The 12,896-nt window shown below is 42.6% G+C and overlaps 2 protein-coding genes across 2 annotated transcripts; both read left to right on the forward strand.

Moving 5' to 3' along the window:
• The first annotated feature begins 8,862 nt into the window (after positions 1-8,862).
• Positions 8,863-10,065, forward strand: LOC146724650 (uncharacterized). The gene is made up of 2 exons (XM_085479521.1): positions 8,863-9,420; positions 9,649-10,065. Exons 1-2 carry the CDS (start codon positions 8,863-8,865, stop codon positions 10,063-10,065), a joined length of 975 nt encoding a protein of 324 aa, XP_085335647.1.
• A 65-nt stretch (positions 10,066-10,130) lies between these two features.
• LOC146724651 (uncharacterized) lies at positions 10,131-11,877 on the forward strand. The gene is made up of 2 exons (XM_085479522.1): positions 10,131-10,594; positions 11,281-11,877. The coding sequence occupies exons 1-2, from the start codon at positions 10,131-10,133 to the stop codon at positions 11,846-11,848; spliced, it is 1,032 nt and encodes a 343-aa protein (XP_085335648.1). The 3' UTR covers positions 11,849-11,877.
• The last annotated feature ends 1,019 nt before the right edge of the window (positions 11,878-12,896 follow it).

Below are 12,896 nucleotides of genomic sequence, written 5' to 3' on the forward strand. Positions count from 1 at the left end.
CCGGACGGTTTGAATAGGGAGGAGAATGATATTTAATTTATTTGCGGATTGTATGTATACGAGTTTTATAATTTTCTGATTGTACCGATTATCTTTTATTTTTGTTTCTTTGTACTTTGCAGCTACTGAAGAAGACCCGAAGTGGGTCGAAACGTTTAGAATTTAATAAATGAGTTTGATTTGAGATCTCATTTTAATTTATTAATTTTGTGCATGTCATCCGCACAGGCTCCGATTGCCGTCGAGATTTTATTTTTAAAAATTTTACATTCGGAATATCAAAATTTAACTAGTGAAAAATTCAATTTATTGACACGAAAGGGTGTCTTTCCATACGAATACATAGACTGCGTGGACAGATTACAAGACACACGTTTACCGCCGCGCGACTCATTTTACAGTTCCTTAACTGGCGACACAGTATCCGAGAGTGATTACGCGCACGCCGAGACCGTCTGGAGCCGATTCTCCCTTCGAACGCTAGGCGAATATAGCGATTTATATTTAAAAATTGATGTCTTGTTATTGGCAGACATATTTGAAAATTTTCGCGACAGTTGTATAAAAAGTTATGGACTCGATCCCGCGTATTATTATACTCTCCCCGGATATACATGGGACGCCATGTTAAGACATACAAATATAAAATTTGAATTATTAACAGACATTGACATGGTAATGTTTGTCGAACGAGGTATACGCGGCGGCCTTAGTCAATGTTCAAGTCGATACGCACAGGCAAATAACAAGTACATGCAATCGTACGATCCATCGAAACCCTCATCGTACCTCATGTATTTTGATGTAAATAATATGTACGGATGGGCAATGTGTCAACCATTGCCATATGCCGATTTTCGGTGGGTCGACGATATATCGAATTTTGACGTATCATCTATCGCGTTCGATTCACCTATAGGCTATGTTCTCGAAGTAGATTTAGAGTATCCGCAGCATCTTCATGACGCGCACATTGACCTACCGTTTTGCCCGACGCGCGATAAGCCGCCCGGCAAGCGGGAGTATAAACTCCTCGCAACGCTTTACGATAAGAAGCGCTACGTAATACACTATCGTAATCTGCAGCAGTGCACGCGCCACGGGCTACGCATAACAAAAATATACCGCATACTACAATTCACACAGTCAGCGTGGCTGCAAAAATACATCGAACTCAATACACAGTTTAGAACACATGCGAAAAACGATTTTGAAAAAAATTTATATAAATTGATGAATAATGCGGTATTCGGCAAGACGATGGAAAATGTGCGCAATCATGTAGATGTAAAATTATTAACAAAATGGGACGGACGGTACGGTGCGGAGGCAATGATCGCAAAACCAAATTTTCATAGTACGAGCATATTTTCGGAAAAATTAGTTGCCATAGAATTACGCAAACTCGAAGTAAAATTCTACAAGCCAATCTACGTCGGCATGTGCATACTCGACATATCAAAAGTATGTCTTTATGAATTTCATCACGAATACATGTCACCGCTCTATCGTGACAATTGTAGAGTAATGTACACCGACACGGATAGTTTAATATATCAAATTAAATGTCAGGATGTCTATGAAAATTTGAAACGCGACATCGCTCGATTCGATACCAGCGATACCGCCGCGAATAATGTGTACGGTATACCGCTCGTGAATAAAAAGGTGCCGGGTCTGATGAAAGATGAGAATAACGGCGCGATAATGACCGAATTCGTCGGGCTTAGAGCAAAAATGTATGCTTTGCGGGTGGATGGTAAAAAGGACACTAAAAAGGCAAAAGGTGTCAAAAGTAACGTCGTAGCGCGTAGTATAACATTCGACGATTATACGCGCTGTCTTAATGACGAGATTGAAATGACGCGTCAACAGTCATGTATAAGATCGAAATTGCATAAAGTGTATACCATCAGCGACACGAAAATTGCTCTAAGTCCCTACGACGACAAGCGGTATGTCGTACCTGATTCCACCGACACCTTGCCGTGGGGACATTATCGAATACCGTTGTAAATAAATTATATTGTAAGGACGTATTAATGGGAATTATATATATTTTGTTATATATTTCATATATTTCATATATGTTATACAATATATATTATGTTATACAATGATTGAATAAAATACATTAAATAACATTGTTTTTATGTATCCAAGAGTTGTGCAAACTGTCGAATCCCAGCCATTTCACATAAACCTCATCACCCCTCCTGCGCAGTATTTTCTCCACGAGGTACACATCCGGATAATTTGCGCGATGCAGCTCATGCTCGTAAAACGCTCCAGCGATAGATATCTTGCGATAATCCTCGAGTAGATATGTTACGGGATTAGTATGCTGCACTTTAACAATCTTAAACACCTCGGTTGTCCAATTTGGCGTGTATCCCTTCTCGAAAAGTTGTTTGTACTTGTTGACGCGTACCTGATCACCTACTTTGAACTTATGCCGGGCCCGCGATTTTTACACGATTGTACACGGTAGCCAAGAGTCTTTCGGCGATCGCGGGGGGTAACGTCAGCGGGTCGCATACCAATCGTTCGATGCTTGCGTCCGTTGTAATCTGATACGAGGCGTGGCAGCATGTCGAACCACTTGTAAGTACCATTCAGCGTAAACATCTTCCACATGTCGTTCTTTAGCGTGCGATTGAATCGCTCGACGACCGACGCCTTCAATATCGAATATGTAGAATAGTGATTAATGTCATGTCTTCGCATAAGTCGTTGCACATCGACGTTGTAAAATTCCTTTCTGTTATCGGTTTGCATGTTTTTCGGGCATCTCTTGCTATCCCGAATTATCTTGGCGATTGCGTCAGCTGTCTCGCTTCCTCCTTTACTCTTGAGTGGTACAGCCCGCGCATACTTGCTCAACACATCGATGATGGTGAGTATGTAGTGGTAACCTTTGTTGAAACGGGAGTACGGACGCATCTCGACAATGTCGGCTTGCCACAGATCATCGTATCCTCGCACTATGACATGTCTTCGAGGGAAATTTTTTCTCGCTGACGCGTGCAACTTGTTTACCAACTGCCGTCTCTCCAAACTATGTTGCTTGTTGTTATTTTCACTATTCATTCTCGTTCTTTCGGGTTAAATTCTCGTTCTTTTAGGTTCGTGCCTCGTTGTTTCGGGTTCTTTTGCGTTCGTGCCTCGTTCTTTCGGATTTTTTCGGGTTAAATTCTCGTTGTTTCGGGTTTGTGCCTCGTTCTTTCGGGTTAAATTCTCGTTGTTTCGGGTTCGTGCCTCGTTGTTTCGGGTTAAATTCTCGTTGTTTCGGGTTCTTTCGGGTTCGTTCACGTTCGTGCCTCGTTGCTTCGGGTTAAATTCTCGTTGTTTCGGGTTCATGCCTCGTTCTTCGGGTTAATCTCGTTGTTTCGGGTTTGTGCCTCGTTGTTTCGAGTTAAATTCTCGTTGTTTCGGGTTCTTTCGCGTTCGTTCACTCACGTCCTTGGCCCATTTGAAAATCGTTCCTGACTCGATCACAGCCTCGTCCCAAGTCGTTTCTGATCCGTTCGTAGCCCGCCTTGGCCCGTTCGCAGCCGTCCCTGACCTGTTCGCAACCCTTACTGAGTTGTTGATAGCCTTGTATGTAACCTTTAAGGACTTGTTCGTAGCCTCGTTCGCAGCCCTGCTTGACATGTTCGTAACCTCGATCGTAGCGGTTGCGTTCACCACCGTTTCCAGGTCGTTCACTGCTGCTTCCAGGTCGGTCACTGATGCCACTCATTGTTGTTTGGTAGCACGCTGATAATCCTTCGTAGCTGTTCGTTTGCAACCACTCGAGAATCCCTTCTAGACGTTTCACAACTGTTTGATAGACGTTTCTGAGCCAACCGCTCATTAGATGCCTGTGTCTGAGGTAGTGTTTGGCGCACGCAGAAGCTCTTTTATCGCAGTTTCCAACGCTCGTACATCCTTCTCTAACGCAGCCAGTTTCTCATCTGACTCTTTCTATTGGATCATCAATGTTTTAAAGCACTCTTCCAGGTACAATTTGTTGACGACATCGGTATCCGCCTCAGGTTGCGCTACACGGCGAATCTTGCGCGATCTCGCGTCATAATCTGTAGCGACGCGATGCAGAGCGTTTTTGCGCACGCATTTTCTAATCAATCTATACCATTGGTCGTTTGTGCCAGGGGTTGCATCATTTCTCCTCTCGAATAATCCAAATTTATTGATAGACATTTTTTCAATGCTTTGTAAAGTGTCACACGATGAACTGAATAGATTGTCGGGAACCTTGTTTAATTTATAATAATGCCCGCTTCTCCGCAGTTCCTCGATAATCGACAAGATCTCGTTGTCATGCGCGTTGTTGCCAGCTTGGTGCGAAGCATCGAGCAATCGTAGGCGATCCACTAGCTCGTTGGGGTCGTCCCAGTGCACGTAATCAATCTTATTGTTGGTTAGCGTCATAGCGCGAGGCATTCCCATGCCTGATTTTGGGTCGTCCAATTCCACCCGCGTCAACGGTGCGATTATATATTTGTACTTGTCCCCCTTGCTACTCTTCACACGGCCTTGCACATCAAAGTTGCGTTTATGCGCATTTGTCGCCAATAATATATGTTTGTATAAGAGTTTTAACAAGGCTCTGTAATATATAAATATAAATTTAACGTATAAGACGGGCAACAAGAGCCAATTTGCGGATGACAATGCGTTATCCTAACGAAACTAAATAATTTTTCGTTAGAATTAAATACCGGTGCACAAGGCACCAAATTTTTACTTGGACACGGCCAAGATTTTAAATATGAAATAATCTCATATTTTGAGATTTAATTTCAATACCCCTTTTAACCCCCCTACGGAAAATAAATAAATAAATGCAAGAGAAAAATATAGATCCCAAAATCGCTGAATCGGGAATCGAACCCGAGACCTTTCGCTTGCCGGGCGACTTACAGAGCCTTGTTAAAACTCTTATATTGATACACGCTGGCTTAAAAAATGCGTTTGTTTACCAACATTAATATATATAACAGAGAAAAGTATAGAATCGAAAGGATCTGAATAGCTCAGCTGGAAGAGCAGTCGCCCGGCAAGCGAAAGGTCTCGGGTTCGATTCCCGATTCAGCGATTTTCGGATCTATATTTTTCTCTTGCATTTATTTATTTATTTTCCGTAGGGGGGTTAAAAGGGGTATTGAAATTAAATCTCAAAATATGAGATTATTTCATATTTAAAATCTTGGCCGTGTCCAAGTAAAAATTTGGTGCCTTGTGCACCGGTATTTAATTCTAACGAAAAATTATTTAGTTTCGTTAGGATAACGCATTGTCATCCGCGATTTGGCTCTTGTTGCCCGTCTTATACGTTAAATATATGTTTGTATTTTTGCAAATCATCCTCCTGGTAATCAGGTCTTTTCTTGAAGATCAACTCGTACAATCCGGGCGTTCCAATGTACCGCGTGTCGCCTATGATTATATTGTCATCTTTGTCAATCGCGAATCGCTTGTTTCCGATGCGCATTTCATTCTCGTCGAAATAGACTCCGTATACATTATCAATTTCTTTCTTCTCATCAGCACCGAGGAGAGCGTCCATTTACTTTTGTCCTAATGGCCCCCAATCCTTTCGCATCATTTGTCGACCTTCCGACGATCTTAACCAGTGTCGAAGGGATATTTCGGGCGTTACGCGTGGTTTCGAAAACATTTTCGTCTACCGAGTGTTTTGGGTATCACAGGTTGTGCGTTTTTCGGTGTAGATGTTGTCGGCAATGAAGCGTCCAATGGCTTCGAAATATCATATTTTCTTTTTTTCAATGTCTCCTCCTCCTCTTTATATCGCTTGATGGTTTTATGTTTTCTCTTTTTCTGTGTCTCCCCCTCATACCAAGTCTCAATCTTCACACCGTCGTCGTTGTCGTCGTCGGTGTTAGGCTCGTTTTTCACCAAAATCGTCGCGTTGTCGACCATCTTTTGTAGCGGCTCGATAATAGGTTTAAAGTGAGTCTTGACAACGATATCATCATCGATCTTTCCGGTCTTCAGAGCGCGATGTTTCTTGCGGATCGATTCAGCCGTCTTCGCAATCTCCATGACAACCTTTTCACGCTCGCGAATATTATCAGTCATGTCGGCAGCACTCTCTAGAGTTTCTCTCGACCGGGAGGATTGTTGGCGACGACTAATGGCTCTGCGGTATCGCGAACTCGTTAAATCCTTTTCTGTATCGCCCGTTCGAAAGCGAGCTGTCCTTGTCTATCACTAGAAATCCATATTTTTGCTGCCAACAAGTACGACATAACTCACTGAAATCCTCATACGACATGTCGGTATTCACGTGATCGTTGTACACGTGCTTCAAATTGGTGGCATCCTGTTTAAATAGGATTAACAGGTTCGCGTTGTCGCGTATAAGATGTTTCGGTATTCTCGCGTATGTCTGACAGAGATAGAAGCAGTCGATGTTCGAGTGGCGCCCCATTGAGAAGTACTCTCTTATCGTATCTTGCTTGTCGCATGCTACGTCATCAAAGACAAAAATTGAATTTGGATATGCCTCGCTCGGTGGAATGACGTCACTGTTATTGGAAAATGTAATGTAGCCAATTTCGTCAATCGGCGTCAATAAATCTTCCAAATAGCGATATTTCGGCTGTTGCAGCGATTTAGAGTACACGTACACGTTCTCGAAACGTACACCGTGCGGACTTTCCAGCAGGTTTATCAACACGTTGGTTTTATCGCAGTTTGAGGGGCCGCAAACGATCGCGCGTATAGTTGTCGGTAGCATCGTACCGTGTTTGCGCACACCTTCGTTCACGCTGCAGCGTACTCTGTCGTCGTAATTCATCACTCGTATCGTCAGAGGTTGTTGCACGAATTTCATTTTCTCACTCCCGATTTGACCTCCAACGTCCGCCTATTTATAGCTGCGCGGACTCGCGCTTTGCTCAGTAATGTCTAGAGATTGCAACGGATGTCAACGAAAATAGGCACAGGTCTATTAAATCGTGCGATAAACGCACTTCCGATCGAGCTTCATATTCCCGGCTATCAATTTTGCGGCCCGGGAACTCGTTTGGAAAAGCGATTGGCTAGAGATAATCAAGGTGTCAACCCATTGGACGCGGCGTGCCGTGAACACGATATAGCTTACTCTCGGAGCAGCGAACTCACCGAGAGACACGCGGCGGATAAGGTACTCGCCGAGAAAGCGAAAACTCGCATCGTCGCGAAAGACTCGAGTCTCGGTGAGAGAGCCGCGGCCACAGTTATCTGGGCAGCGATGAAGGCCAAGACGAAGCTCGGCATGGGCTTGAAAACGAAAAAGAGGAAGACGAAGAGGAGGGTACTTTCGGCAGCGAAACGAGGCGGATTTTTGCCGATTTTACCAATGCTGGGCGCGCTCGGATCCCTGGTTGGCGGAGCGGCTGGCGTAGCAAAAGCGGTAAACGACAGAAAAGCCGCGCAACGTCAGTTGCAAGAGATACTACGCCACAATCGCGCCATGAAAGGCCGCGGACTGTATCTCGCCCCTTACAAATATGGACGAGGAGCGAAGAAAAAAAAAACGTCAAAAAAACGTTAAAAATGCCGAAAGGTGTAACTACAAATGTGCAATTGCTACAACTTGCAAAACGTATGCACATTCCATACTTTAGAGGTGTATTTATGCGCAATAATTTACCGATAAATGGCGCGCGAGAAAATGAGAGTGGTATCGTTAATCTAGACAGTACAGACGGTCCTGGCACTCATTGGGTGGCGTATGCAAAAAGAGGAAATCGCGCAATCTATTTCGACAGTTTTGGCAATCTTCGACCACCCGAGGAATTGGTGCGATATTTAAATGTGCCGAAATTGGAATACAATTACACCTCTTATCAAACGTATGATCAGAGTATCTGCGGACAGTTGTGCTTGCAGTTTCTCCGAGATTTCTCGCCGCAAATTTAAAGACTGACATTGCCTTATTTAACTCAGTTTTGTCAACATGTCGCTAACACTAACATTGACTGGGAAGAGTAGTGTCCTCGCGGCGACCTACTTTCCCCCCATAGATTTGAGCGATGCGGACTACGAGCTCGGTCTGGCAGACTTTGAAACTTATCACACTATATCGAATGTGAATTCCTCAAATAATAAATTTTACTACGGCAAAGACGACGCGGAAATTACGATTCCCGAGGGATCGTACGAGCTGCAAGCGATAAATGAATTTTTGAAACGCGCACTTTCCCGAAAACATAATGCTGTTAGTGATAAAGGTGTCGACGATGAAGATTACCCAATCGTGCTCCGCGCTAATTATAATACGATGAAAAGCGAGATTAAATGTGCATACAGAATAAACTTTAGCATGCCCAACAACATTGGATCGCTGCTGGGATTCTTGAATCGTATACTGCAACCGCGAAAATGGTACGAATCGGACATGCCGATTAATATTATCAACGTGAACATTATCCGCATAGAGTGTAACGTGACCGCGGGTGCATACAGCAACGGTAAACTCGTTCACACGGTACATGAATTTTCACCGAAAGTACCACCTGGATATAAGATATCGGAAACGCCGGCGCAGATCATTTACCTGCCGGTCTTCGTACGGAGCATTACTGATTTAGTGTTACGCGTTGTCGACCAGAAGGAACGATTGCTCGATTTTCGAGGCGAAGAGATAACAGTTAGATTGCACGTACGACGGCGAGCGACAGCAACACCTCGTGCGACGGGATGCTCGTGTTGAATAAAGACACGAAGAACACAATCAGGCTAGCAGCAACATCATTCGCTAATATCAAATCAACCACGAAGAAGAGACTCACCTCGTCAAACGTTGCGTTTTTACAATCTTTGGGATTTGCGGTGCGTGCCATTTGAACAATGACTGAGATTCTCAACATCGAGGAAGAGCCAGTCTTTGACGATCGCATCGTCAAGATTGAGACTCACCCCCCCTTCCATCCGTTTGCCAACACAACATTTGGACACAACGATGAGATAAGAATACCCATACAACAACAGGATTTGTATACATTGCCGTACGAGAGTTTCTTATATATCGAGGGAGAACTAAAGATAAACTATCCAATTGAAGGATCCAATGTGACACTGGGAAATAATTGTGTCGCATTCATGTTTGACGAAATTCGCTATGAGCTCGATGGTGTGGAGATTGATCGCAACAGAAATGTAGGAATAATAAGTTTGCTCAAAAACTATGTAACGATATCATTCGATAGAAGCATGGTTATGAGTAACGCTGGCTGGAGTGATCCGATTTCTGCGAGTGGACACTTCAATTTCTGCGTACCGCTCTACATGTTGCTGGGATTTTGTGATGACTACAAACGAATAGTGATTAATGCGCGTCATGAGTTGATCTTAATACGATCGCGCAACGACAATAATTGCCTGTATGGAGATTCTGCACTGGAGCCTGTGATCAACATATTCAAGATACAATGGCGAATGCCACACGTGTTGTTGAGCGAGATTAAGAAGCTGTCGATGCTGCGCGCTCTGGAAAGCGGACGTTACCTCAGCATGGGTTTCCGCTCGTGGGATCTATACAAATTTCCGCTATTGCAGCGTACGACCAAGCATTCGTGGGCCATTAAGACCGCGACTCAACTGGAGAAGTCGCAATATGTAATTTTTGCTCTGCAGACAGGGCGTAAAAATGTCATGTCCGAGGATATCAGTCGATTCGACGACTGTAAATTAACTAACGTAAAACTCTTTCTGAACTCGGAAAGTTATCCGTACGACGACATGAATCTGGATTTTGATAAAAACAGATGGTCAATTCTGTACGACACCTACACACGTTTCTGCAAGAACTATTACGGATACGAATACCTCGAGCCCAATCTCACCATCACACGATTTTTACAAAACGGTCCGTTTGTGATTATCGATTGTTCTCGACAAAACGAATCGATCAAGAGCGCAACGGTGGATGTGAGATTGGAATTTGAGTGTAAGGAAAACGTGCCTAATAATACCACTGCGTACTGCCTCATTATACACGATTGTGTGATCCAGTACAACCCGTTGACCAACGTTGTGCGCAAAATCACCTAAAAAATGTTTACACAAATACGCGTGTGAAAGAGGGGGAGGAGGATACATAATCAAGATGATGTGAGATGTCTGAAGAGTATCGTAATACCTCTCGACTGACTCACATTGAAGAGATCATGTTTGCACCAACGTTTGTCGACCTGCAAGGATTTATCCTAAACAAACGATTTATCGTAAAGGAAGCGGCAATCCTGAGAAGAGGATATATCCTGTCGCACTATTTCTTCGCATGCCCTGTGCCATGGAGCGTGCTCATAAAGTCGGAAAGGCGTCAGGCCTCGTGGCTAACTCAACATCATCACAGCTTACAATGGGAGGTTGGAAATGTTCCATACGGCATGGCTCAGTGCTTGATTACGGCAGCTATCGTTGGCATAAATGAGCAAGAAGACGATGAAGAGTCCTCTCTCGTGTATGTAAAAGGACTTGAAAAGCGAGAATGGCTGGCCGAAATAATGGACGATGCGAGCAGCGGTTTCACCATTGAGACCTTGGATGCCATATATGAAGATGTACCTGCATTAAATAAGTTAGATCCCACATATACTCTACGGTGTAATAAACATGTAAAAATTGCGCGTTACAAAATGTATTTAAATTATTTAATTGGTGTTCGGCCGCAAAATCCAGGCTTGAATCCGACGATCATCCGTTTTTTGAATAAACATATTGTTTACATACTATTTTCTTTGTTATTTCTCTCCCTCACCAGATATATATTTCTAAGAATTTGTTTTACCCCTTCTCCTAATATTTTAAATATTTCTCTTTGTTCCCCTCCAGATATATATTTCTAAGAATTTCTTTCTCCTAATATTTAATTTTTTATCCCCACTACTTTTAAATATTTCTCTTTATTCCCCCTCCAGATATATATTTCTAGGAATTCGATTTACCCCTTCTCCTAATATTTTAAAAAATGAGTGTTACTCGATTATTAGTACTTTTATATGATCAGTCTTTTGTCGACTGTTCTGACTGGTGGTTCACTTTTTAATACCCTCGAGAAAAATATTCTGCACCAAAAAAAGCAGCAGCATGAATTACTACATGCCGAGACGTGATGAAACGTGCGAGAAGAAATGCGACGAGTAAGTATAACTTTTTCTATTTTATATATTTTATATTTTTCTATTTTCTATTTTTATATTTTTTTACGAGTTATAATTTCTTTTTTCCTAATTTAGTTTTAATTTCTTTTTCCTAATTTTACAGCGTTTCGCTGGAGTCTCGTGCGGTTCGTATACTTGGAAGACGATACGCATTGACGGCCACGGAATTCAAATTCCTCGAAATCGGCATCAGAGTGAATCCGCCGAGTTACGTGGAGATCGCCATAGGAGATCATCGGGGAAAACAGCTAATACTATCTCTCGAAACGTGGAAAAAACTCTACGAGCAACGTCACGCTATTCAAAATTATTTAAACAATGACTCTCCCAACAACGATGTGTATAACTTCATAAGTGTCGGGCCGCTAACAGTACGTTTTCACAAGATAAACGACACCAAGCTCATAAGTCTCGAATCGGCGGACGCGCGCATGATGATGATGGAATCGACGTTACGTTGTATGTTCGAGCTCGATTCATGCATCGAAATAATGTTTGATCGATTGACGAGGCTCATCGCAACGGTCGATATCAAACATACGCAATTCTCCAATATTGGATCCACTGTAACGAATGCGAGAGAATTGCCGAATGCGATACGCGCTAGCAACGCCTTCGACATGCACCAACTTGTCGATTGCGAGCTGGTGGCTTTAGTTTTTAATATGTAATAAAACTTTATATATAATTATGTATTAAATATAAGGCAAATAAATACTTATATGTATATCATGGTGTACTTTATTTGCGCGCCACCCGTTACATATTTTGCGAGAGAGCAACCACTAGAAAAGAAGGAGACAGCGCGCGAGAGAGAAATCGGATGTGGCGGCTCGCGGCGAGAGAGAGAGAGATTCGACGGCTCGCGGCGAGAGAGATTCGGCTCGGGCCTGCGGCGAGAGAGAGACGGCGAATTAAGACGCGAGAGAGAGAGAAAGAAGACGGGCTGCAGCGAGAGACGTACGCGAGAGAGAGAGAGAGAAAAAGAGACATACGAGTTTTGAGAGAGACGGCGAAATAAGATGCGAGAGAGAAGATGTGAAGGAGAGAGAGAGAAAAAGAGAGAGCTTTTAAAATAATTTTTAATAATTTCTTTATATTTTCCTAATATTTAAAAGGGAACAAGAGGTAAGGAGGACATTTTAATCTAAAATAAATACACTTATTTGATAATAATATTTTTTTTTAATCTATAAAATATGTGTAAATTTACATTTGTGTGTAAGTGTGTGTGTGTGTGTGTGTGCGTGAACGTGTAATTATTATAATATAAAATTTATAAAATTATAAAAAGATACAAATATAAAAAAGATATATGAAATCAAAATTATATAAAATAAACATATAAATAATATATAAAATTATGCAAAATTATATAAAATATATATATAAAAGGCCGTCGGAGGCAAAGAGGTACGGCGGCCTGGAATTCACGCCTGGATTCAGCAGCGAGAGCCGGCGACTCGAGATAGCGGCGAGAGAGGGAGTCGCGTTAATCATCGCTGTCATCAGACTGTACCTCGACACCTGCACACAGAAATATATTAAATTAAAAATATAGTCATTTTTTTTTTGACATATTATATATATACTCACGTCCTTGACAGGTGGAACATGCGTTGGCCAGGTAAAATACGTATAATCTCCCCTGGCAATCGGTGCAACGCAGTTCTGGTGCGTGAACATACCGCGATGTCGTGTGGCTCTCGATGGTCGTGA

The sequence above is a fragment of the Nylanderia fulva genome, unplaced genomic scaffold, assembly GCF_048542155.1.
Source record: "Nylanderia fulva isolate GAGA-0341 unplaced genomic scaffold, ASM4854215v1 Scaffold121, whole genome shotgun sequence".
Classification (NCBI taxonomy): domain Eukaryota; kingdom Metazoa; phylum Arthropoda; class Insecta; order Hymenoptera; family Formicidae; genus Nylanderia; species Nylanderia fulva.